Genomic DNA, 27,870 nt, shown 5'->3' with positions numbered 1-27,870 from the left:
AGCCAAAAATTGCATTCTAAGCCTTCCCGACAGATGGCCATCCAGCCTCTGTTTCAAAGCCTCCAAAGAAGGAGCCTCCACCACACTCAGGCAGAGAGTTCCACTGCTAAACAGCTCTCACGATGAAGTTCTTCCTCATGTTGAGGTGGAATCTCCTTTAATTTGAAGTTTGAAGATGTTCTTCTGTGTCCTAGTCTGCAGGGCAGCAGAAAACAAGCTTGCTCCCTCCTCCCTAGGACTTCCCTTCACGTATTTGTACATGGCTATCATGTCTCCTCTCAGCCTTCTCTTCTGCAGGCTAAACATGCCCAGCTCTTTAAGCCTCTCCTCATAGGGCTTGTTCTCCAGACCTTTGATCATTTTAGTTGCCCTCCTCTGGACGCTTTCCAGCTTGTCAACATCTCCCTTCAATTGTGGTGCCTAAAATTGGACACAGTGTGATTCCAGGTGTGGTCTTACCAAGGCAGAATAGACTTCCCTGGATCTAGACGCTATTCCCCTATTGATTCAGGCCAAAATCACATTGGCTTTTTTAGCTGCCGCATCACATTGTAGCCTCATGTTTAACTTGTTGTCCACGAGGACTCCAAGATCTTTTTCACACGTACTGCTGTCAAGCCAGGCCTCGTCCCCCATTCTGTATCTTTGATTTCCATTTTTTCTGCCGAAGTGAAGTATCTTGCATTTGTCCCTGTTGAACTTCATTTTGTTAGTTTTGGCCCATCTCTCTAGTCTGTCAAGATCGTTTTGAATTCTGCTCCTGTCTTCTGGAGTGTTAGCTCTCCCTCCCAGTTTGGTGTCATCTGCAAACTTGATGATCGTGCCTTCTAACCCTTCGTTACTTGGGTTTGGATGGGACTATTTTAATAAATCAAGCGCAGAAATAATCCTTAGAATGTGCTCTTTAACTAGCACTATTCACTTTTCCACATCATCACCAGACAATTGAATACATTTCAGCCAACAATGAATAGGTTTTCTGAAGCCGTCATAAAAGAAGTCGACACTCTGTTTCCACAACCAGCATCTCACAGTCCCCGTCGTGCACAGATCCTCCGATAGCCAAGCAAAGCAATAATGTGACCCACACGTTCTTGTGAAACACAACCGTTCAAAGCTAAGGCTTCCCCGTCTGCACAGGGTTCCATACTTCACGCTTTAACAACACAACCATTCAATGCTAAGGCTTCCCCGTCTGCACAGGGTTCCATACTTCACACTTTAACAACACAACCGTCCAATGCTAAGGCTTCCCCGTCTGCGCAGGGTTCCATACTTCACACTTTAACAACACAACCGTTCAATGCTAAGGCTTCCCCGTCTGCGCAGGGTTCCATACTTCACACTTTAACAACACAACCGTTCAATGCTAAGGCTTCCCCGTCTGCACAGGGTTCCATACTTCACACTTTAACAACACAACCGTTCAATGCTAAGGCTTCCCCGTCTGCGCAGGGTTCCATACTTCACACTTTAACAACACAACCGTTCAATGCTAAGGCTTCCCCGTCTGCACAGGGTTCCATACTTCACACTTTAACAACACAACCGTTCAATGCTAAGGCTTCCCCGTCTGCGCAGGGTTCCATACTTCACACTTTAACAACACAACCGTTCAATGCTAAGGCTTCCCCGTCTGCGCAGGGTTCCATACTTCACACTTTAACAACACAACCGTTCAATGCTAAGGCTTCCCACCAAATGAAACTGTAGAGGATAGTCTGCTGAACAAGCCAGAACCTGCCGCAGACCAGGACTGCCATCTGTTCAGTTACGAAGGCGGAGGCATTACTTTTCATTCAACCCTCGTATGTTTCCCTGTTTTTATCCCTGTATATTTCTCTGCTTGCCCCGTGTCTAATTTTAGACGCTCTGCCCCACAAGGCTGAGACCTTTCCTTTTGCGCGTCGAGAGGGGTCATGCATATTAATAACCTGCTAGAAATAACAACCAGGGAAAAGCGGCATCCGACACCGCGATGCGCTACCTGTTTACTGCATAAATCTCCACTTATTTCACGCTTATATTAAGTGTATGTCAGGCTCTCCAGCCGAACCTGTTCGGTAAATGTGCCATTTCATTTTCCCCAAATATCCCTTGTGCCGTCCCAAATTTATATGTCAATATTTTGTCAAAGAATGGACATCTATATTTACAGGAATCCTAACTTTATTGAAAGACTGGAGGTTATAACAAACACATAAGGAACGAAGCAGCCGTTGGAAGCTTTCCCGAGCAAGGAAAGCTTATTGTGGGGAACACAAAGCGACGAGCAAAAACACACCGCATTTTGGAGTTTTTGATTTCCGGTTCTCAAATGGCGGCGTTGGCTTTGTCCATCATCTCTTTCTCGATCTTCGCGGGGAGGTCAGGATTGGTAAAATAGTCTGAAACAAGACAATGAGAGAGAAAGATGAGGCCTAGGTCTCGGAAAAAGGATGGTCTTCACCTCTAATGTAACGATTCCCCGAGAGCAAGGTTGGGAATTGTTGAAAAAGGCAGATTTGGTCTCCGTTTGTTCAAATTGAAGCCACGCAGAAGGGAAGGGCGTGTGTCACTTTCCTCTGGGCTCAGTGGTTTTGTTTGTACGACATGTTCCCGCTTATCTGTGATCTGACAATGAAAGGTACAAAATCTGCTCTCCCTTTGCCAGACTCCATCCCTTTGGCGTGGCTTTCCTTTATTTATATTCCTCTCGTTTGGAGCATCTTTGCTCCTCATCTGTACAAGCCGGGAACAATCAATCAATCCAGGACAAAAATGTATTTGTATATACACTCTTGTAAAACTCCCAAAAATCTATATATATAAAAGGGTAATGAAATTTTGGCCTAGGACAAAACAACAAAACTACACATCCCAGAAACACTAAACTTGGCAGCACAACCCCTCACCCATGCCTCTATGTTCATACAACAAAAAGAAAAGAAACAAAGTCCTAATTACAGGGAGAGGAATAATTGTTTTTATCAAATTGCTGCCAGTTAGAAGGCTATGCTCCGCCCACTTGGTCTCCTAGCAACCCCCTCAGCGCAGGGGACAGGCAGAGTTAGGCCTCACTTAGGCCTCTTCCACACTGCCTATAAAATACAAATCTGATTTGAACTGGACTATATGGCAGTGTAAAAGGGGCCCATGATGGCACAGTGTGTTAAAGCGCTGAGCTGCTAAACTTGTAGACAGAAAGGTCCCAGGTTCAAATCCTGGGAGCGGAGTGAGCGCCCGCTGTTAGCCCCAGTTCCTGCCAATCTAGCAGTTCGAAAACATGCCAATGTGAGTAGATCAATAGGTACCGTTCCAGCGGGACGGTAACGGCACTCCATGCAGTCATGCCAGTGGCCATATGACCTTGGAGGTGTCTACGGACAACGCCGGCTCTTCGGCTTAGAAATGGAGATGAGCACCAACCCCCAGAGTCGGACACGACTGGACTTAACGTCAGGGGAAACCTTTACCCTTGACCTAACTACCACCAATTCCTCAATACTTTATTTCCCAGACCACCAGACTTCGCCACAGCAACACGTGGCCGGGCACAGCTAGTAACAGACATAAAGAGATAACCAAGTCCATATTATTCCTGGAATTGCATGGAATCTTGGGCCAGTGTCAATTGTAGTAAAGATATTCAGTTTCCAAAGTAACAGTTTATTACTGTCTTCCTCTGAGGCCGAGAGAGTGTGACCTAGTGTTGTGGCTCAGCAACGTGTGGCTGGGCACAGCTATATATATATATATATATATATATATATATATATATATATATATATATATATATATATGTATATATATATATATATATATATATATATGTATATATATATTCTTCTTCCTGACTTGCAAGGGCTTCTTTCCCTTTTTCCCTTTTCAGAACATTCCCTTGGTTAAGTGCAAGGGAGTCTTTGGAAAAGTAAACACTGATAAGGGAGGGTAAGATGAGAGATAAATATATCTTATATTGCAAGCAACAGCTCATAAAAAGGACTGAAAAACCCGGCTTATCTTCGAGTATATACGGTACTTGTTTTTGCCTTTGTTCCTTGAAGGGATTGCCTTGGAAAAAGTTCCTGTTTTCATGCTTATGGATTTATGTTTGAAAACCTGCTGTGTACTTTGGCTCCCTTGACTTTATGTACTTGGACATTTCTGGATTGCTGCTATTTTGTATTTTATACAAACTTGGGGAAACGACACAAGCTAGGTGAGGCTGTAGAAATTTGCTTTCGCTTGAGCCGACCCTCTCTTCCTTTCCTGAGAGCATATTCTTTCCGGACGGAGTTTGCAGCAATTGAAGCAAGCTGAGGACAAAGCCAGAGGAGGAAAGGGAGAGAAACTGGGACGTTTCAAAAACAGCTGGGAATGAGGAAAGATTCATTCAGTAATGGGAACGGTCTCAGCAAAATGCCTTGCTAATGGAGCTGTGAATGGCACAGAGGCTTGGCTTTCGTGTTGCCGACAAAACATATCCGTCTTCGTTTGCAAACCAGTCTAAATTGGTTTCGAAATGAGTTATTGCCTGCTGGTTGGCTGCTTTTAATGCTGCTCATCATCATTTTATGGCTGTCCCTTTATTGTGTTTGTTTTCTTAAGTAGCTTTTATGTAGGACACGTCAGGGCTCCTCCCTTCCGGACACTTTCCATCCAAGGACAAACACGCAAAAAGGATGATATTGGAATATTTCAAATTTTGGAATACCCAAGTTTAACATCAATGCTTACCGGCCGCAAACTCCCGTATATTTTCTGGTCTCTGCAGCAGGACTTCCCTTGAATGATAGAAGAGGAAGACATAGACTTTAAGGAGAGTTTTCAAAATTCTTAGTTTCTATCTCCCTTGCTTTTGTAGACCTTTGGTTTGAAATTACACACAGCAAACTATTAAATTACCCTTTTCTTACTTTGCACCCACCTTGGCCAAGGCCTTACTATTATTATTATTATTATTATTATTATTATTATTGACACACAGCAAACAAGATAGATATGCTGGATTTCGTATCACAAAATCACAAGTTGAACACTTCCCAAGTGTCTAGGACAGTGTGAATTATTATTATTATTATTATTATTATTATTATTATTATTATTATTTTATTATGACACAGCAAACAAGATAGATATGCTTGATTTCATATCACAAAATCACCAGTTGAACACTTCCCAAGTGTCTAGGACAGTGTGAATTATTATTATTATTATTATTATTATTATTATTATTATTATTATTATTATTTTATTATGACACAGCAAACAAGATAGATATGCTGGATTTCGTATCACAAAATCACAAGTCGAACACTTCCCAAGCGTTTAGGACTGTGTGAATTATTATTATTATTATTATTATTATTATTATTATTATTATTATTATTATTATTATGACACAGCAAACAAGATAGATATGCTGGGGTTCGTATCACAAAAGCACAAGTCGAACACTTCCCAAGTGTCTAGGACTGTGTGATGTATTATTATTATTATTATTATTATTATTATTATTATTATTTTATTATGACACAGCAAATAAGATAGACATGCTGGATTTCATATCACAAAAGCACAAGTCGAACACTTCCCAAGTGTCTAGGACTGTGTGATGTATTATTATTATTATTATTATTATTATTATTATTATTATTATTATTTTATTATGACACAGCAAATAAGATAGACATGCTGGATTTCATATCACAAAATCACAAGTCGAACACTTCCCAAGTGTCTAGGACTGTGTGATGTATTATTATTATTATTATTATTATTATTATTATTATTATTATTATTATTATTTTATTATGACACAGCAAATAAGATAGACATGCTGGATTTCATATCACAAAAGCACAAGTCGAACACTTCCCAAGTGTCTAGGACTGTGTGATGTATTATTATTATTATTATTATTATTATTATTATTATTATTATTATTATTATTATTTTATTATGACACAGCAAATAAGATAGACATGCTGGATTTCATATCACAAAATCACAAGTCGAACACTTCCCAAGTGTCTAGGACTGTGGGATGTATTTTTGGATGATGTTCGCAGATCCCAGTCGGGTGGCCTTTTGCAGTTGGTAGATCATAATTTTCTCAATGTCTATTGTTTCCAAATGCCAGCTGAGATCTTTTGGCACGGTACCCAATGCGCCCATCACCACCGGGACCACCTGCACTGGTTTCTGCCAGAGTCTTTGAAGTTCAATCTTGAGGTCCTGAGAGCGGCTGAGTTTTTCCTGTTGTTTTTCGTCAATGCGACTGTCACCTGGGATGGCAACATCAATGATCCAAACCTTTTTCTTCTCCACAACTGTGATGTCTGGTGTGTTGTGTTCCAGAACTTTGTCAGTCTGGATTCGGAAGTCCCACAGTATCTTTGCATGCTCATTTTCCAATACTTTTGCAGGTTTGTGATCCCACCAGTTCTTTGCTGCTGGGAGGTGGGACTTGAGGCATAAGTTCCAATGGATCATTTGGGCCACATAGTTGTGCCTCTGTTTGTAGTCTGTCTGTGCAATTTTCTTACAGCAGCTGAGGAGATGATCCATGGTTTCGTCAGCTTCCTTGCAGAGTCTGCATTTTGGGTCATCAGCTGATTTTTCGATCTTGGCCTGAATGGCCTTTGTCCTGATGTCTTGCTCCTGGGCTGCAAGGATCAGGCCTTCTGTCTCCTTCTTCAGGGTCCCATTTGTGAGCCAGAGCCAGGTCTTCTCCTTATCAGCTTTTCCTTCAATTTTGTCAAGGAACTTTCCATGCAATGTTTTGTTGTGCCAGCTGTCAGCTCTAGTTTGTAGTGCGGTTTTCTTGTACTGATTCTTTGTCTGCTGTGTTTTGAGGAGTTTCTGATTGTTGACTTCAATCAAAGCAGGTTCTTCACTTTGCTTTCCATATTCTGCCAGGGCATGTTCTTCTTCTTTGACTGCTTGTTTTACTTGTAGGAGTCCTCTGCCCCCTGATCTTATTAATATTATTATTATGGTATCAGACGCCACTGAGAGGTCCAGGAGAACTATTCAGGACACATTCCTCCTGTCTAACTCTGTAGATCATCCACCATGACGACCAATGCCGTCTCAGTTCCGTGGCCGGGATGAAATGGATCCAGATCAGTCTCATCCAAGAAGCTGTCGATTGGTATGGGATCCCTGGCTGAGCAGGGTTTAAAAATCCTCTGACCACCCGGATCCCTTATTGTAAGAGATGTCCTTTGTTGGCCATATGCTTGTCCCTTCTAAGGGATTTCCTTTATTTGAAAATCATCCACCACGTCTCTTTTGGGATTATAAGGCCTGTCCCTTATTTGATGGCCATATAGCTTGTCCCTTTTAGGGTTGCCCAGTGGCCCATATTAAAAGAGAGGCCCTTTATTGGATGGCCATAAAGCCTCTGCCTTCTAAGGTTGCCTTATTTTAAGGCAGTGGTTCCCAAACTTATTTGTCCTACCACCCCCTTTACAGAAAAAAATATGACTCCTGGAAAGGGGGGCGTGGCTTAGAGGGGTGGGCGTGGCTCCTGCTCAAGAGGACAGGGCTGAGCCTCACCCCTAGTCCAAGATGCACGGCTGGGAGGGGGAGGTGGGCGGGGCCACAAATGGGCGGCCAGGACTGGGATGGGCGGAGTTACGAGCTCTGAGGCAGGGCTGAGCTTCTATCCCTGTCCTGCGGTGCCTGCCAGGACACAGGGGGTGGGGCTAGAGGAGGGGGGCGGGGCCTCTTCCCAAGTGCCACTCAGGAGAAATATAGAGGCTCAGCCCTGTCTCACACTCTTGGGAAGAGGCCCCGCCCCCACCCCAGCCCCGCCCTTTAGTCCTAAAAGGCCTCTCAGGAGAAATATAGAGGCTCAGCCCTGTCTCACACTCTTGGGAAGAGGCCTTGCCCCTGCCCCAGCCCCGCCCTTTAGTCCTAAAAGGCCTCTCAGGAGAAATATAGAGGCTCAGCCCTATCTCACACTCCTGGGAAGAGGCCCTGCCCCTGCCCCAGCCCTGCCCTTTAGTCCTAAAAGGCCTCTCAGGAGAAATACAGAGGCTCAGCCCTATCTCACACTCCTGGGAAGAGGCCTTGCCCCTGCCCCAGCCCTGCCCTTTAGTCCTAAAAGGCCTCTCAGGAGAAATACAGAGGCTCAGCCCTATCTCACACTCTTGGGAAGAGGCCTTGCCCCTGCCCCAGCCCTGCCCTTTAGTCCTAAAAGGCCTCTCAGGAGAAATATAGAGGCTCAGCCCTATCTCACACTCCTGGGAAGAGGCCCTGCCCCTGCCCCAGCCCTGCCCTTTAGTCCTAAAAGGCCTCTCAGGAGAAATATAGAGGCTCAGCCCTATCTCACACTCCTGGGAAGAGGCCCTGCCCCTGCCCCAGCCCCGCCCTTTAGTCCTAAAAGGCCTCTCAGGAGAAATATAGAGGCTCAGCCCTATCTCACACTCCTGGGAAGAGGCCCTGCCCCTGCCCCAGCCCCGCCCTTTAGTCCTAAAAGGCCTCTCAGGAGAAATATAGAGGCTCAGCCCTGTCTCACACTCTTGGGAAGAGGCCCTGCCCCTGCCCCAGCCCTGCCCTTTAGTCCTAAAAGGCCTCTCAGGAGAAATACAGAGGCTCAGCCCTATCTCACACTCTTGGGAAGAGGCCCTGCCCCTGCCCCAGCCCTGCCCTTTAGTCCTAAAAGGCCTCTCAGGAGAAATATAGAGGCTCAGCCCTGTCTCAGACTCTTGGGAAGAGGCCTTGCTCCTGCCCCAGCCCCACCCTTTAGTCCTAAAAGGCCTCTCAGGAGAAATATAGAGGCTCAGCCCTGTCTCACACTCTTGGGAAGAGGCCCTGCCCCTGTCCCAGCCCTGCCCTTTAGTCCTAAAAGGCCTCTCAGGAGAAATACAGAGGCTCAGCCCTATCTCACACTCTTGGGAAGAAGCCTTGCCCCTGCCCCAGCCCTGCCCTTTAGTCCTAAAAGGCCTCTCAGAAGAAATATAGAGGCTCAGCCCTGTCTCACACTCTTGGGAAGAGGCCCTGCCCCTGCCCCAGCCCTGCCCTTTAGTCCTAAAAGGCCTCTCAGGAGAAATACAGAGGCTCAGCCCTATCTCACACTCTTGGGAAGAAGCCTTGCCCCTGCCCCAGCCCTGCCCTTTAGTCCTAAAAGGCCTCTCAGGAGAAATATAGAGGCTCAGCCCTGTCTCAGACTCTTGGGAAGAGGCCTTGCTCCTGCCCCAGCCCCACCCTTTAGTCCTAAAAGGCCTCTCAGGAGAAATATAGAGGCTCAGCCCTATCTCACACTCCTGGGAAGAGGCCCTGCCCCTGCCCCAGCCCCACCCTTTAGTCCTAAAAGGCCTCTCAGGAGAAATATAGAGGCTCAGCCCTATCTCACAATCTTGGGAAGAAGCCTTGCCCCAGCCCCAGCCCCGCCCTTTAGTCCTGAAAAGCCTCTCAGGAGAGGTAAAGAGGCTCAGCCCTGTCTCGGGCTCTTGGAAGGAGGCTCCGCCCCCTTCCCTAGCTCCGCCCTTTAGTCCTAAAAGGGCTCTCAGGAGAAATATAGAGGCTCAGCCCTATCTCACAATCTTGGGAAGAGGCCTTGCCCCTGCCCCAGCCCCGCCCTTTAGTCCTAAAAGGCCTCTCAGGAGAAATATAGAGGCTCAGCCCTATCTCACACTCCTGGGAAGAGGCCCTGCCCCTGCCCCAGCCCCAACTTTTAGTCCTAAAAGACCAAAACTGGGCGTCTTTCTTTCCTCCTTCATCACTTACCTGATGAATCCGGAGAGCATCAGCCCCACTTCCTTGTGGGAACGCAGGTATCTCTCATTCTCAATCTTGGTGTTTATCTAGGGCCAAAAGGACGCAGCTCAGATCAAGGAGAACTTGGTAGGAAATATATCGTATGAACTGTTGGATTTTATAGAAGCGCTTCGTATTAAATGCATGTACATTGCGGCAGGAAGAAAGCTTTATTTGCTACTAGCCTCTATGTGCATTTCTCTTTTTTTGATTTTTTTTATTGTTATTAATTTTTGAGAAAAAGTTACAGTTATATAAGCATATTCTATACATTTCCCCCTCTTTTATTTACATTCACCCCAGAGCCAAAAGTTCAGTTCTTCCTTTGGAGGTAAATTCCTGTCTTCTTTTTTCAATAATTTTTCTAGAGATTTTCTCCAAATACCTTCAAAGTCATTTTTTTCTCCATAATCCCTTCTTTACTTTTAAATTTGATGTTAGCTTGCCATTCAATGCCATTCTCCAAGCTTCTTTATACCATTCATTAATTTGTATTTTCATTTCTCCTTTCCAATATTTTGCAATTACAGTAGAGTCTCACTTATCCAACATAAGTACGCAGTAATGCTATATAGTAATTACTGTATTTACGAATATAGCACCAAAATATCATGATATATTGAAAACATTGACTACAAAAATGCGTTGGATAATCCAGAACGTTGGATAAGTGAGACTCTACTGTACCATAATTACTACATAACATTGCTGTGTATTGAACTGCTTTTTCTGTCAAATTTATTGTAAAACATGATGTTTTGATGCTTAATTTGTCAAATCATTATCTAATCTGATGTTTAATAGGCTTTTCCTTAATCCCTCCTTATTATCCAAGATATTCGCTTATCCAAGCTTCTGCTGGCCCGTTTAGCTTGGATAAGTGAGACTCTACTGTATTACAGGGGGGAAATGAACACACAAATATATATAGACATGTCTAGATAGATATGAATATATATATATAGGGCTTGCAAATATTGTAGGGGAAATGCACACACACAGAGGGGATTTGCAAACCTTTCAGGGGGAAATGGATATGTGAAATTAGTGTCTATAATTATAGATCTATATCTAGCGCTGCATTGTTTATATAAGCATTGAATGTTTTCCTGTTACTATGTTGGAAGCCGGCCTGAGTCCCCATGGGGAGATAGGGTGGGATCCAAATGAAAGTATTATTATTATTATTTTATTTTATGACACAGCAAACAAGATAGATATGCTGGATTTTGTATCACAAAATCACAAGTCAAACACTTCCCAAGTGTCTAGGACTGTGTGATGTATTATTATTATTATTATCATTATCATTATTATCATCAACACAACGACCTTGTATGGCACAGCAAACAAGACAGATATGCTGGATTTCGTTTCGCAAAACCACAAGTCAAACACTTCCCAAGTGTCTAGGACTGTGTGATGTATTTTCTGATGATGTGTGCAGATCCCAGTAGGGTGGCCTTTTGCAGTTGGCAGATCGTGATTTTTTCAATGTCTATTGTTTCCAAATGCCGGCTGAGATCTTTTGGCACGGCACCCAATGTGCTGATCACCACTGGGACCACCTGTACTGGTTTTTATTATTATTATTATTATTATTATTATTATTATTATTATTATTAATTATTATTAATTATTATTTATTATTATTATTATTATTATTATTATTATTATTATTATTATTGCTTGGTGGCCAACTATAGTCCGGCCCTTCAATGGTCCAAAAGATCTCAGCCGGCATTTGGAAACAATAGACATTGAAAAAATCACGATCTGCCAACTGCAAAAGGCCACCCTACTGGGATCTGCACACATCATCAGAAAATACATCACACAGTCCTAGACACTTGGGAAGTGTTCGACTGGCTGAGATCTTTTGCCACGGCACCCAGTGTGCCCATCACCACCGGGACCACCTGCACTGGTTTCTGCCAGAGTCTTTGAAGTTCAATCTTGAGGTCCTGAGAGCGGCTGAGTCTTTCCTGTTGTTTTTCATCTATGAGACTGTCACCTGGGATGGCGACATCAATGATCCAAACCTTGTTCTTTTCCACAACTGTGATGTCTGGTGTGTTGTGTTCCAGAACTTTGTCAGTCTGGATTATTATTATTATTATTTTTATTATTATTATTAGGTTATTGTTGATACCATATTGTTTTTGTTGCCCCTACTTTTTCCACTTATAGAGCTAGTTTGTTTTTCTTTGAAATATTCAAAAACATTTAACCTACTGATGCTTTAACTGATGAAATTTTATTGGTATCTATTTTTATTTTAAATTTGACCGGTAGCTGCTGCATTTCCCACCCTCGGCTTATACTCAAAGCCAGGCGGGACAGTCGTGTGAGCCTTTGTGTCTATTTCAAGGCCTTTCTCTTTCTTTTTCCCCTTCACTTTCGGACCCACCTTGAATGTCAGGAGCCGGTCGTACTGCTTCCCATGCAGGGAGCCCACATCCAGGCTCTCCAAACCCGACGTGATGTCAACCATCTTTCCGTCTCCTTTCCAAAGCAGGAGTTGTTAGTGTTGCCGTGGGGACGGTTGCCACGGGGACGGTTGCCACCAGCAACCTTGGCATTGCCCATCAAACAGGAGCCGCCCGGCCCTCCGCGGTTTTGCCTGGCTTTGGCTCTCTTTTGCCATCCGAATTGTTCCCAGTTGCAAAAAATAGCCCACTCCTCAGAATATATATGTGTGTATATATATCTATATCTAGAAAGAGAGCACACTTTGAGCACGGCATACATTTTGTACCCATTTGTACTTGTATTATGGCATAAAATCTGGAAGGAAGGAAGGAAATGAGAGCTAAAAAGAAGGAAGAAAACAAAAAAAAATGATAGAAGGAAATTGAGAGAGAGAGAGAGAGAGAGAGAGAGAAATTGAAAGTCAAAAATAATAATAGTAATAATAATAATATTTACAATGAAATTACATGATACGAAGATTTGAAGATCGAACTGCAAAGACTCCAGCACAAGCCAGGAAAGGTGTATTATTACATAAAATCCAGAAGGAAGGAATGAAGGAAGGAAGGAAGGAAGGAAGGAAGGAAGGAAGGAAGGAAGGGAGGGAGAGAAAAAAGGAAGGAAGAAAACAAGGAAAAAATGATGGAAGGAAGGGAAGGAAATTGAGAGAGCGAGAGAAATTGAAAGACAATAATAATAATAATAATAATGATTAAATTGCATAATACGAAGATTTGAAGATCAAACTGCAAAGACTCCAGCACAAGCCAGGAAAGGTGGTCCCAGTGGTGATCGGTAGGAAAGGTGTATTATTACATAAAATCCAAAAGGAAGGAAGGAAGGGAGAGAAAAAAGGAATTTATGATTAAATTACATGATACGAAGATTTGAAGATCGAACTGCAAAGACTCCAGCACAAGCCAGGAAAGGTGGTCCCAGTGGTGATCGGTAGGAAAGGTGTATTATTACATAAAATCCAAAAGGAAGGAAGGAAGGAAGGAAGGGAGAGAAAAAAGGAATTTATGATTAAATTACATGATACGAAGATTTGAAGATCGAACTGCAAAGACTCCAGCACAAGCCAGGAAAGGTGGTCCCAGTGGTGATCGGTAGGAAAGGTGTATTATTACATAAAATCCAAAAGGAAGGAAGGAAGGAAGGAAGGAAGGAAGGAAGGAAGGAAGGAAGGAAGGAAGGAAGGAAGGAAGGAAGGGAGGGAGAGAAAAAAGGAATTTATGATTAAATTACATGATACGAAGATTTGAAGATCGAACCGCAAAGACTCCAGCACAAGCCAGGAAAGGTGGTCCCAGTGGTGATCGGTAGGAAAGGTGTATTATTACATAAAATCCAAAAGGAAGGAAGGAAGGAAGGAAGGGAGAGAAAAAAGGAATTTATGACTAAATTACATGATACGAAGATTTGAAGATCGAACTGCCAAGACTCCAGCACAAGCCAGGAAAGGTGGTCCCAGTGGTGATCGGTAGGAAAGGTGTATTATTACATAAAATCCAAAAGGAAGGAAGGAAGGAAGGGAGAGAAAAAAGGAATTTATGATTAAATTACATGATACGAAGATTTGAAGATCGAACTGCAAAGACTCCAGCACAAGCCAGGAAAGGTGGTCCCAGTGGTGATTGGTAGGAAAGGTGTATTATTACATAAAATCCAAAAGGAAGGAAGGAAGGAAGGAAGGGAGAGAAAAAAGGAATTTATGATTAAATTACATGATACGAAGATTTGAAGATCGAACTGCAAAGACTCCAGCACAAGCCAGGAAAGGTGTTCCCAGTGGAGATGGGCACACTGGGTGCAGTGCCTAAAGACCTTGGCTTTGGCTCTCTTTTGCCGTCCGAATTGTTCCTAGTTGCAAAAAATAGCCCACTCCTCAGAATATATATATGTGTGTATATATATATCTATATCTAGAAAGAGAGCACACTGTTCTTTGAGCATGGCATACATTTTGTACCCATTTGTGCTTGTATTATGGCATAAAATCTGAAAAGAAGGAAGGAAGGAGGGAAATGAGAGAAAAAAGGAAGGAAGAAAATGGGAAAAAATGATGGAAGGAAGGGAAGGAAATTGAGAGAGAGAGAGAAATTGAAAGACAATATAAGATTATAAATATACAGTAGAGTCTCACTTATCCAAGCTAAACAGGCCGGCGGAAGCTTGGATAAGCTATTATCTTGGATAATAAGGAGGGATTAAGGAAAAGCCTATTAAACATCAATTTAGGTTGAATGGGCCTTAAGAAGCATTGCTAATAGCAAGGCAGCAGGAGACAACAGGATCCCAGCTGAAGAGATCAAGCTGAAGAGATCCAGAGAAGATGGAGAGGATATACAGAAGATCTGTATAGGAAGGATAATAATATAAATGATAGCTCTGACTGTGTAATGAGTGAATTAGAACCAGATATCCTGAGGAGTGAGGTTGAATGGGCCTTGAGAAGCATTGCTAACAACAAGGCAGCAGGAGACGACGGGATCCCAGCTGAAGAGATCAAGAGAAGATGGAGAGAATATACAGAAGATCTTTATAGGAAGGATAATAATACAGAGGATAGCTTTGACGGTGTAGTGAGTGAATTAGAACCAGACATCCTGAGGAGTGAGGTTGAATGGGCCTTAAGAAGCTTTGCTAATAACAAGGCAGCAGGAGACGACGGGATCCCAGCTGAAGAGATCAAGAGAAGATGGAGAGAATATATAGAAGATCTTTATAGGAAGGATAATAATACAGAGGATAGCTCTGACTGTGTGGTGAGTGAATTAGAACCAGACATCCTGAGGAGTGAGGTTGAATGGGCCTTAAGAAGCATTGCTAACAACAAGGCAGCAGGAGACGACGGGATCCCAGCTGAAGAGATCAAGAGAAGATGGAGAGAATATATAGAAGATCTTTATAGGAAGGATAATAATACAGAGGATAGCTCTGACTGTGTGGTGAGTGAATTAGAACCAGACATCCTGAGGAGTGAGGTTGAATGGGCCTTAAGAAGCATTGCTAATAGCAAGGCAGCAGAAGACGCCGATATCCCAGCTGAAGAGATAAGCTGGAGAGATCAAGAGAAGATGGAGAGAATATACAGAAGATCTGTATAGGGAGGATAATAATATAGAGGATAGCTCTGACTGTGTGGTGAGTGAATTAGAACCAGATATCCTGAGGAGTGAGGTTGAATGGGCCTTAAGAAGCATTGCTAACAACAAGGCAGCAGGAGACAATGGGATCCCAGCTGAAGAGATCAAGAGAAGATGGAGAGAATATACAGAAGATCTTTATAGGAAGGATAATAATACAGAGGATAGCTCTGACTGTGTGGTGAGTGAATTAGAACCAGACATCCTGAGGAGTGAGGTTGAATGGGCCTTAAGAAGCATTGCTAACAACAAGGCAGCAGGAGACGACAAGATCCCAGCTGAAGAGATCCAGAGAAGATGGAGAGAATATACAGAAGATCTTTATAGGAAGGATAATAATACAGAGGATAGCTTTGATGGTGTGGTGAGTGAATTAGAACAAGACATCCTGAGGAGTGAGGTTGAATGGGCCTTAAGAAGCATTGCTAATAACAAGGAAGCAGGAGACGACAAGATCCCAGCTGAGTTGTTAAAAATCTTGGAAGATGATGCTGTCAAGGTGATGCACTCCATATGCCAGCAAATGTGGAAAACACAAGAATGGTCATCAGATGCTTTTGAACTGTGGTGTGGGAGGAAAATCCTGAGAGTGCCTTGGACCGCAAGAAGATCCAACCAGCCCATAGTCCAGGAAATAATGCCCGGCTGCTCACTGGAGGGAAGGATATTAGAGGCAAAGATGAAGTACCTATATACTCAAAGATAAGCCGAGTTTTTTTAATCTCTTTTTTGGGGGCTGAAGTCTGTGCCCTAAGGAGGTGCAGTTAAGACTGATCCTCAGTGATTTCCCAAAGGAACTAAAAGGAACACTAGATAAAGAATTAGAAAAAAGGGAACTAAAAAGGGTAGGAAATTGGATAGAACAAAAAATGGAAAAGGTAAAAATGAGAGAAGAATTGAGAGGAATAAATATTTCTTGGATTCATTGGATTCAATTAGAAAAATGGAATGAAAACTGGTGGGCCCGAAATAAAACTGGAAAACAAATAACGCAATTTGAGGAATTAATAATAAAAGCATTAAAAAGAGGAAATAGTGAGCCATTAAAAGGAACAACAAGTAAAATATATAAAATACTAATTAAAGACATAGAAAAAAAGAAAAGACTAACATTAAGAGAATCATGGGAGGAAGAATTAGGAACAAAGATAACAGAAAAAGAATGGGAGGAGATATGGAAAACAAGACAATTAAAAAACATGTCAATTAGAATAAAAGAAAATTATTACAAACTAATTTGGAAATGGTATTTAACACCAAGAAGGTTAAATATTATGAATAAGAATAATAATGAAAAATGCTGGCGAGGGTGCCAGGAAATTGGAACCTACATGCATACGTGGTGGGATTGTAAACATGTAAAAGGTTTTTGGGAATTGGTCATAAGGGAAATAGAAAATATTATGAATATAAAAATTAGAAGGAATCCAGTGGAAATATTACTTTTAATTAAAAAAGAGGATGAGAAAGATAAGAGGGGAAAAAATTTAATAGACATGCTATTAACAGCAGCTAGATTATTAATTGCAAAATATTGGAAAGGAGAAATGAAAATACAAATTAATGAATGGTATAAAGAAGTTTGGCGAATGGCACTGAATGACAAGCTAACATCAAATTTAAAAGTAAAGAAGGGATTATGGAAAAAAAATGATTTTGAAAGTATTTGGAGAAAATTTCTAGAAAAATTATTGGAAAAAGAAGATGGGAATTTACCTCCAAATGAAGAATTGAACTTTTGGTGGGACTACAGAAGAAGAGATGGCTCTGGGGAAGGGGAGCACAGGGGTGAATGTAAATAAAAGAGGGGGAAATGTATAGAATATGTTTATATAATTGTAACTTTTTCTCAATAATAACAATAAAAAATATTTTTTTTAAAAAAAAAAGACTGATCCTCAGTGAAGGGATCAGGGAGGCTCAAATGTTTGATTTTGAGTCAGTTTAAAATACGTTTGGTGACTTATTTTAAGTTAGTCTGTTTCCAGATAAGGAACAGATAGGCTATGATTGTAATTCACAGGGTGACTACAGGTTAAAGCAGTAGAGAAAGAAGTGGTATTTTAAAGTTTGAAACACCTCAGTATAGCTTTGAAACTGTTATTCAAAGTACCTCTAAAAAGTAGTTATTGTAACCATTAAGCTTGTGCCTCAATAACAAACACAGAAAGAGGCTGGGACAGTATACTGAAACATTAAAAAACTTTCTTACATCTTTCCGTCGTCGGCTCCATTTCGGAATAACTCGCTCGGAATTGCAAACTCCACAGCACAGAAGGAAAGCCAGACAACATAATTTTGTCATCAGACGGTTTGAATGCCAGGGAAGTCACAAAGGCAGGCGAGCCATGCGTTTGATGGCCCAGCTGGGCAAAGTGACGGTGCCAACTGTCAGAGGGCAACTTGGCACGTGGATCTTGGCCTCCCACGGAGTCCTAGGCCTTTTTTTCTTCATCCGGAGCGGAGAAGGGTCTGCTAATCTGCCTTCGGGGTTATGGCACCATGTGGCGAGAGGCATGTTCGGAGAAGACACAGAGGAATTGCGTGGAAACGTCTCTGGAATATCCCAATTGTCTCCTCATTATTACCTGCGTACATTCGGGTTGGCCTTCAAATCCTTTCTTGGAATAACAACAACTTTATTAGCTGGACAATAATCCCTCCCTTCCGCTGATCACAACTCTCGTGCAATACAGTCATCCCTCCATATTTGTGCTTTAGACTTTGGCAGGTTTGATTAAAATGTCGTTTCAATTTAGAAATGCAGTGGGTACAATCTATTCTGACCAAAAAGCAAAACTAAGGATGAATGGTCAACCATCAAACTGGATAGAAATACAAAAAGGAGCAAGACAAGGGTGCCCACTGCCTCCTCTTTTATTTATATGGATATTAGAAGTACAGTAGAGTCTCACTTATCCAACATAAACGGGCCGGCAGAATGTTGGATAAGCGAATATGTTGGATAATAAGGAGGCATTAAGGAAAAGCCTATTAAACATTAAATTAGGTTATGATTTTACAAATGAAGCACCAAAACATCATGTTAGACAACAAATTTGGCAGAAAAAGTAGTTTAATACACAGTAATGCTATGTAGTAATTACTGTATTTACGAATTTAGCACCAAAATATCACAATATATTGAAAACATTGACTACAAAAATGTGTTGGATAATCCATAATGTTGGATAAGCGAGTGTTGGATAAGTGAGACTCTATTGTACTAATTTATATTAGGGCCTCTGGTGGCTCAGTGTGTTAAAGCGCTGAGCTGCTGAACTTGCAGACCGAAAGGTCCCAGATTCAAATCCGGGGAGCGGACACAACTGGACTTAATGTCAGGGGAAAACCTTTACCTTTTAGTATTACAGTAGAGTCTCACTTATCCAAGCCTCGCTTAGAGGCTTGGATAAGTTTAGAAAGTTTAGAAAGAAGATGGAAGCTGGAAAATGTTAAATAGCCTCTGACGTCGTATGTCTAATGGCATTGAATGTTTGCTATGTATATGTACACTGTGATCCGGCCTGAGTCCCCTTCGGGGTGAGAAGGGTGGAATAGAAATGCTATAAATAAGCAAACACCTAATGTGCCCATCACCACTGGGACCACCTGCACTGGTTCATGCCAGAGTCTTTGAAGTTCAATCTTGAGGTCCTGAGAGCGGCTGAGTTTTTCCTGTTGTTTTTCGTCAATGCGACTTTCACCCGGTATGGCAACATCAATGAGCCAAACCTTTTCCTTTTCCACAACTGTGATGTCTGGTGTGTTGTGTTCCAGAACTTTGTCAGTCTAGATTCGGAAGTCCCACTGTATCTTTGCGTGCTCATTTTCCAATACTTTTGCAGGTTTGTGATCCCACCAGTTCTTTGTTGCTGGGAGGTGGTACTTGAGGCATACATTCCAATGAATCATTTGGGCCACAGAGTTGTGCCTCTGTTTGTAGTCTGTCTGTGCGATTTTCTTACAGCAGCTGAGGAGATGATCCATGGTTTCGTCGGTTTCCTTGCAGAGTCTGCATTTTGGGTCATCAGCTGATTTTTCGATCTTGGCCTGAATTGCCTTTGTCCTGATGTCTTGCTCCTGGGCTGCAAGGATCAGGCCTTCTGTCTCCTTCTTCAGGGTCCCATTCGTGAGCCAGAGCCAGGTCTTCTCCTTATCAGCTTTTCCTTCAACTTTCCATGCAATGTTTTGTTGTGTCAGCTGTCAACTTTAGTGTGTAGATTCTGCTCTAGTTTGTAGTTCGGTTTTCTTGTACTGATTCTGCTCTAGTTTGTAGTGCGGTTTTCTTGTACTGATTCTACTCTAGTGTGTAGTGCGGTTTTCTTGTACTGATTCTGCTCTAGTTTGTAGTGCGGTTTTCTTGTACTGATTCTGCTCTAGTTTGTAGTGCGGTTTTCTTGTACTGATTCTACTCTAGTGTGTAGTGCGGTTTTCTTGTACTGATTCTACTCTAGTGTGTAGTGCGGTTTTCTTGTACTGATTCTGCTCTAGTTTGTAGTGCGGTTTTCTTGTACTGATTCTGCTCTAGTTTGTAGTGCGGTTTTCTTGTACTGATTCTGCTCTAGTTTGTAGTGCGGTTTTCTTGTACTGATTCTGCTCTAGTTTGTAGTGCGGTTTTCTTGTACTGATTCTGCTCTAGTTTGTAGTGCGGTTTTCTTGTACTGATTCTACTCTAGTTTGTAGTGTGGTTTTCTTGTATTGATTCTCTGTCTGCTCTGCTTTGAGGAGTTTCTGGTTTTTGACTTCAATCAAAGCAGGTTCTTCACTTTGCTTTACATATTCTGCCAGGGCATGTTCTTCTTCTTTGACATAAGGTATACTCAATCATTATATATGGACATTTGGGTTTGGGGTTTTTGGTGGTGCACGAAAGGAGTTCACTAGTCCCGAAACTAAAGTCTTTTCAACCTCGATATATGGAAATGTGGGGTTTTTTGGTGGCCAGAACCCTTTCTTGGGGTCTTCCCTCTATTCCCGTGCCGTCGTCCCTCGGCTGAACCCCTTCCTTCTCCTCCTCATCGTCTCCGCAGCTGTTCCCTCTCTCCCAGCCAAGGGCTGCCTCTTGACCCACTTTCTCTCCGCTCCTTCCCTCCAGCTCCGAGGCACAAGCTGTTCAGGCCCACGATGAGGCATGCGCTTCGCCTCCTTCAGAGCATCCTTTCGACATCATCGGGCTAGGCTACAAACCTGCGCTTCCTCCACTCTCTGGATCCTTCCCTTCGCTTGATTTGAATGGGCTTTTATGGAGAACACATTGACCTCCCGCCAATGTCCCTAGGGTTGTTGTGTGTCTTTCGGGCTGTGTGGCCATGTTCCAGAAGCATTCTCTCCTGACGTTTCGCCCACATCTATGGCAGGCACCCTCAGAGGTTGTGAGGTATGGAGAAACTAAGCAAGGAAGGTATATTATTTGAGAACACAGAAATGCTCGGCCACTCCAACAACTACCGTGTTTCCCCAAAAATAAGACAGTGTCTTTTATTATTTTTTACTACCAAAGATGCACTAGGTCTTGTTTTCTTATTTTTCCATGAAGAAGAATTCACATTTATTGTTGAACAAAAAAAAAAGAACATTTATTCTATACTGTACAGTAGTTGTCATCACAAACCAACATAACCAAACCAGACAAACTCTGACTTCTGTCAAGAATTTCTTGTTACAGTAGAGTCTCACTTATCCAAGCTAAACAGGCCGGTAGAAGCTTGGATAAGTGAGACTCTACTGTAATAACAACAACAACAACAACAATAATAATAAACCGATAAAACCATGGATCATATCCTCAGCTGCTGTAAGAAAATCGCACAGACAAACTACAAACAGAGGCACAACTATGTGGGCCAAATGATTCATTGGAACTTATACCTCAAGTACCACCTCCCAGCAGTAACAGTGCTATTCCAGGTGACAGTCGCATTGACGAAAAATAACAGGAAAAACTCAGTTGCTATCAGGACCACAAGATTGAACTTCAAAGACTCTGGCAGAAACCAGTGCAGGTGGTCCCAGTGGTGATGGGCACATTGGGTGCCGTGCCAAAAGATCTCAGCCGGTATTTGGAAACAATCGACAAAATTACGATTTGCCAACTGCAAAAGGCCACCCGACTGGGATCTGTGCGCATCATCCGAAAATACATCACACAGTCCTAGACACTTGGGAAGTGTTCGACTTGTGATTTTGTGATACGAAATCCAGCATGTCTATCTTGTTTAATGTGTCATAATAAAATAATAATAATAATAATCATCATCATTTTCATCATCATCATCATACTTGGGAAGTGTTCGACTTGTGATTTTGTCATACGAAATCCAGCATATCTATCTTGTTTGCTGTGTCATAATAAAATAACAATAATAATCATCATCATCATTTTCATCATCATCATCATCATACTAGGGAAGTGTTTGACTTGTGATTTTGTGATACGAAATCCAGCATATCTATCTTGTTTGCTGTGTCATACAATGTTGTTGTGTCAATAATAATAATGATAATAATAATAATAATAATAATAATAATAATAATAATAATAATAATAATAATAATAATAATGTATGGCCATGTTCCGGAAGCATTATCTCCTGATATTTCACTCACATGTATGGCAGGCATCCTCAGAGGTTGTGAGGTCTGTTGGAGACTAGGCAAGTGAGGAAGGAAGCAGTCAGGCTTTGAAGCTGCAAGGTTATTCAGTGCTAATCAAGGTGAACAGCTGTTCGGCATAAGGGGGTTGAACTGGATGGCCTTTGGGGGGTTCCCTTCCAGCTCTAGGAATTTATGAAGTTTTATAACCCTCTTCTTTTCAAGTTGAAAACAAAGCTAGAACTAACGTATTCCAGCCAAACCCCCGAGTGTATCCACCTCCTACCAACCCTCCTTTCCATATTCACACGTATCTGTTATATAGTCCTTTCCCAGGCTTGAAAAACCAGAGCACACCATTAAACCCATCCTCCTAACCAGATGGCCCTTATCATTTAGATCAGGGGTCCCCAAACTAAGGCCCGGGGGCCACATGCGGCCCATCGAAGCCATTTATCCGGCCCCCATGGCACAAAGGCAGAAGGGGGTTGGACTAAATGACCCAAGGGTTCTCCTCTTCTCATTATTATTATTATTATTATTATTATTATTATTATTATTATTATTAACATTGAGGCTGGGAGGCCATCTGTCAGGGGTGCTTTGCTTGTGCTTTTGGTGAACAAAGGCAGAAGGGGGTTGGACTCAATGGCCCAAAGGGTCTCTTCCAACCCTCTTTATTATTATTATTATTATTATTATTATTATTATTATTATTATTGACACAACAACATTGTATGACACAGCAAACAAGATAGATATGCTGGATTTCGTATCACAAAATCACAAGTCGAACACTTCCCAAGTGTCTAGGACTTTGTGATGTATTATTATTATTATTATTATTATTATTATTATTATGACACAGCAAACAAGATAGATATGCTGGATTTCGTATCACAAAATCACAAGTCGAACACTTCCCAAGTGTCTAGGACTTTGTGATGTATTATTATTATTATTATTATTATTATTATTATTATTATGACACAGCAAACAAGATAGATATGCTGGATTTCGTATCACAAAATCACAAGTCGAACACTTCCCAAGTGTCTAGGACTTTGTGATGTATTATTATTATTATTATTATTATTATTATTATTATTATTATTATTATTATTATTATTATGACACAGCAAACAAGATAGATATGCTGGATTTCATATCACAAAATCACAAGTCGAACACTTCCCAAGTGTCTAGGACTTTGTGATGTATTATTATTATTATTATTATTATTATTATTATTATTATGACACAGCAAACAAGATAGATATGCTGGATTTCGTATCACAAAATCACAAGTCGAACACTTCCCAAGTGTCTAGGACTTTGTGATGTATTATTATTATTATTATTATTATTATTATTATTATTATTATTATTATGACACAGCAAACAAGATAGATATGCTGGATTTCGTATCACAAAATCACAAGTCGAACACTTCCCAAGTGTCTAGGACTTTGTGATGTATTATTATTATTATTATTATTATTATTATTATTATTATGACACAGCAAACAAGATAGATATGCTGGATTTCGTATCACAAAATCACAAGTCGAACACTTCCCAAGTGTCTAGGACTTTGTGATGTATTATTATTATTATTATTATTATTATTATTATTATTATTATTATTATTATGACACAGCAAACAAGATAGATATGCTGGATTTCGTATCACAAAATCACAAGTCGAACACTTCCCAAGTGTCTAGGACGGTGTGATTTATGATTATTATTATTATTATTATTATTATTATTATTATGACACAGCAAACAAGATAGATATGCTGGATTTCGTATCACAAAATCACAAGTCGAACACTTCCCAAGTGTCTAGGACTTTGTGATGTATTATTATTATTATTATTATTATTATTATTATTATTATTATGATTATGATTATGACACAGCAAACAAGATAGATATGCTGGATTTCGTACCACAAAATCACAAGTCAAACACTTCCAAGTGTCTAGGACTGTGTGATGTATTTTCGGATGATGCACGCAGATCCCAGTAGGGTGGCCTTTTGCAGTTGGCAGATCGTGATTTTGTCAATGTCTATTGTTTCCAAATCCTGGCTGAGATCTTTTGGCACGGCACCCAATGTGCCGATCACCACTGGGACCACCTGTACTGGTTTTTATTATTATTATTATTATTATTATTATTATTATTATTATTATTATTATTATTGCTTGGTGGCCAACTATAGTCCGGCCCTCCAATGGTCCAAAGGATTGTGAACTGGACCCCTGATTTAGATTATCTCCCACCCCCCATTGCTCTGACGGGATATGAGTGCTGGGCTTTCACATCCTGACACCTCTGTTGGGAGGGCTTTGGTGGTGTCTTCTTACCTAGCAGAAGGGGGTGGACTGGATGGCCTTTGGGGGGGTCCCGTCTGATTCTATGACCTTTCCATCTTGGAAACGTGGAAGTTTTGCCCCAGTGCTTCCATGGCACCGATTGCAAAGCGAGACGCCTGGCCCTGTAATGCATATTGGCATCTGTCGGGAAGCGAGCGCCGTGTGTGGATATTGGATGTGACAAGATGATTTAAGAATTTGCTCGTTTTCCACCATGATCTCATTCGGGGTCGGGAGCGAAGGAGCGAGGCCTGTGTGCGAAAAGACACACAGATCCAGAACATCGGTCTCATCCGAGCAGGCCGGCATTGAGATTCCTTTCCACTCTCCCTTCCCTCCCTACTTAATTTTTAAAACCAACCCTGAGCCGTAGATTTAATTCCTCCTGACCTGGATTAATACGGCGGCTCTGCCAAACAGCGAGGCGAAAGGGATACGGATAGGAAGCATGGAATCAAACATAGAACGCTAAGGGTTGCAAGAGATCCAAGGGCCATCGAGGCCAACCCCATTCCGCCGGGCAGGAGGACACCATCAAAGCCCTCCCGACAAATGACCGGCAAGAAGCCTTTGACAGCACATAATACTGTAATAATAATAATAGTAATAATGATAATAACAAGAAAACTCATGACCATTCATCATTCACTGCACCCTCGCAGTGATGTTGACCGGCTATATCTGCCTAGAAGATCAGGGGGCAGAGGACTCTTACAAGTCAAACAAGCAGTCAAAGAAGAAGAACATGCCCTGGCAGAATATGGAAAGCAAAGTGAAGAACCTGCTTGGATTGAAGTCAAAAATCAGAAACTCCTCAAAGCACAGCAGACAAAAAACCAGTACAAGAAAACCGCACTACAAACTAGAGCTGACAGCTGGCACAACAAAACATTGCATGGAAAGTTCCTTGACAAAATTGAAGGAAAAGCTGATAAGGAGAAGACCTGGCTCTGGCTCATGAATGGGACCCTGAAGAAGGAGACAGAAGGCCTGATCCTTGCAGCCCAGGAGCAAGACATCAGAACAAAGGCCATTCAGGCCAAGATCGAAAAATCAGCTGATGACCCAAAATGCAGACTCTGCAAGGAAACCGACGAAACCATTGATCATATCTTCAGCTGCTGTAAGAAAATTGCACAGACAGACTACAAACAGAGGCACAACTGTGTGGCCCAAATGATTCATTGGAACTTATGCCTCAAGTACCACTTCCCAGCAGTAAAGAACTGGTGGGATCACAAACCTGCAAAAGTATTGGAAAATGAGCACACAAAGAGACTGTGGGACTTCCGAATCCAGACTGAAAAAGTTCTGGAACACAACACACCAGACATCACAGTTGTGGAAAAGAAAAAGGTTTGGATCATTGATGTTGCCATCCCAGGTGACAGTCGCATTGACGAAAAACAACAGGAAAAACTCAGCCGCTATCAGGACCTCAAGATGGAACTTCAAAGACTCTGGCAGAAACCAGTGCAGGTGGTCCCGGTGGTGATGGGCACACTGGGTGCCGTGCCAAAAGATCTCAGCCGGCATTTGGAAACAACACACATTGACAAAATTACGATCTGCCAGCTGCAAAAGGCCACCCTGCTGGGATCTGCGTGCATCATCCGAAAATACATCACACAGTCCTAGACACTTGGGAAGTGTTCGACTTGTGATTTTGTGATACGAAATCCAGCATATATATTGGGAATAATTGTGAGTTGTTGTTGTTGTTGTTGTTGTTGTTGTTGTTATTGGGAAATGTTCGACTTGTGATTTTGTGATACGAAATCCAGCATATATGTTGTGCCACCTTCAGCTCTAGCTTGTAGTGCGGTTTTCTTGTACTGGTTTTTTGTCTGCTGTGCTTTGAGGAGTTTCTGATTTTTAACTTCAATCCAAGCAGGTTCTTCACTTTGCTTTCCATCTTCTGCCAGGGCATGTTCTTCTTCTTTGACTGCTTGTTTTACTGTAAGAGTCCTCTGCCCCCTGATCTTCTAGGCAGATATAGTCGGTCAACATCACTGTGAGGGTGCAGGGAATGATGAATGGTCATGAGTTTTCTTGTTTTTCTGTCCAAATTGTCCAGTTCCATCTGTGTCCAGTTTATGATGCCAGCAGTATATCTTATGACAGGTATGGCCCAGGTGTTTATGGCCTTGATGGTGTTGCCTCCATTGAGCTTGCTTTTGAGAATTTTTCCGACCCTTTGTGTGTATTTGTTGCTGACCACAGTTTTCACATGTTCATGCTTGATGTTGTCCAGCTGTAATATGCCCAGATATTTATAGGCCTCTGGCTGGTGACACTTTATTGTTTGGCCATTAGGCATATTTATGCCCTCACTTTCCATGATTTTTTCCTTTCTTCAATGCCACTCTCGAACATTTGTCCAATGTTTCGTGGTGCCAGCTGTCAGCTCTAGTTTGTAGTGCGGTTTTCTTGTACTGGTTTGTTGTCTGCTGTGCTCATTTTCCAATCCTTTTGCAGGTTTGTGATCCCACCAGTTCTTTGCTGCTGGGAGGTGGTACTTGAGGCATAAGTTATTACTATTATATAAACCTTTGTTTTAACTTCTGTTTTATCATCTTCTTGTGTTTTAAACTTTGTATATTGTTTAATGCTGTTACTTTTGTAACGTTGTGAGCCGCCCCGAGTCCCTACGGGGAGATGGTGGCGGGGTATAAATAAAGTTTTATTATTATAAGTTCCAATGGATCATTTGGGCCACAGAGTTGTGCCTCTGTTTCTAGTCTGTCTGTGCGATTTTCTTACAGCAGCTGAGGATATGATCAATGGTTTCGCTGGTTTCCTTGCACAGTCTGCATTTTGGGTCATCAGCTGATTTTTCGATCTTGGCCTGAATTGCCTTTGTCCTGATGTCTTGCTCCTGGGCTGCAAGGATCAGGCCTTCTGTCTCCTTCTTCAGGGTCCCATTCGTGAGCCAGAGCCAGGTCTTCTCCTTATCAGCTTTTCCTTCCATTTTGTCAAGGAACTTTCCATGCAACAAGCCCTATGAGGAGCGGCTTAAAGAGCTGGGCATGTTTAGCCTGCAGAAGAGAAGGCTGAGAGGAGACATGATAGCCATGTACAAATATGTGAAGTCATAGGGAGGAGGGAGGGAGCTTGTTTTCTGCTGCCCTGCAGACTAGGACACGGAACAATGGCTTCAAACTACAGGAAAGGCGATTCCACCTGAACATCAGGAAGAACTTCCTCACAGTGAGAGCTGTTCGACAGTGGAACTCTCTCTCCCGGACTGTGGTGGAGGCTATTAAGCAGAGGCTGGATGGCCGTCGGGGGTGCTTTGAATGCGATTTCCTGCTTCTTAGCAGGAGGTTGGACTGGATGGCCCATGAGGTCTCTTCCAACTCTACTATTCTATGATTCTATCATATAATGTTTTGTTGTGCCAGCTGTCAGCTCTAGTTTGTAGTGCGGTTTTCTTGTACTGGTTTGTTGTCTGCTGTGCTTTGAGGAGTTTCTGATTTTTGACTTCAATCAAAGCAGGTTCTTCACTTTGCTTTACATAT

General features: G+C 42.0%; 1 protein-coding gene across 1 annotated transcript; it reads right to left on the bottom strand.

Annotated features, from left to right (window-relative positions):
• Nucleotides 1-2,151: 2,151 nt before the first annotated feature.
• riiad1 (regulatory subunit of type II PKA R-subunit domain containing 1) lies at nt 2,152-12,319 on the bottom strand. Its single transcript, XM_062964731.1, has 4 exons — nt 12,161-12,319; nt 9,721-9,797; nt 4,720-4,766; nt 2,152-2,387 (listed from the first exon to the last, which is right to left on the bottom strand). Exons 1-4 carry the CDS (start codon nt 12,242-12,244, stop codon nt 2,314-2,316), a joined length of 282 nt encoding a protein of 93 aa, XP_062820801.1. The 5' UTR covers nt 12,245-12,319; the 3' UTR covers nt 2,152-2,313.
• Nucleotides 12,320-27,870: the final 15,551 nt, after the last annotated feature.

Source organism: Anolis carolinensis, unplaced genomic scaffold (genome assembly GCF_035594765.1).
Source record: "Anolis carolinensis isolate JA03-04 unplaced genomic scaffold, rAnoCar3.1.pri scaffold_14, whole genome shotgun sequence".
Taxonomy (NCBI): Eukaryota; Metazoa; Chordata; class Lepidosauria; order Squamata; family Dactyloidae; genus Anolis; species Anolis carolinensis.
The sequence above is the reverse complement of the archived record's forward strand: the minus strand, read 5'-3'. Positions and strand labels throughout refer to the sequence as shown.

Excerpts from the sequence above, each read along its gene's own strand:
- riiad1 (XM_062964731.1), bottom strand. The coding sequence starts at position 12,244 with ATGGTTGACATCACGTCGGGTTTGGAGAGCCTGGATGTGGGCTCCCTG. Across the intron at positions 4,767-9,720 it reads ATGCTCTCCGGATTCATCAG|GGAAGTCCTGCTGCAGAGAC; the intron begins GTAAGTGATGAA and ends CTATCATTCAAG. Across the intron at positions 2,388-4,719 it reads TATACGGGAGTTTGCGGCCG|ACTATTTTACCAATCCTGAC; the intron begins GTAAGCATTGAT and ends GTCTTGTTTCAG.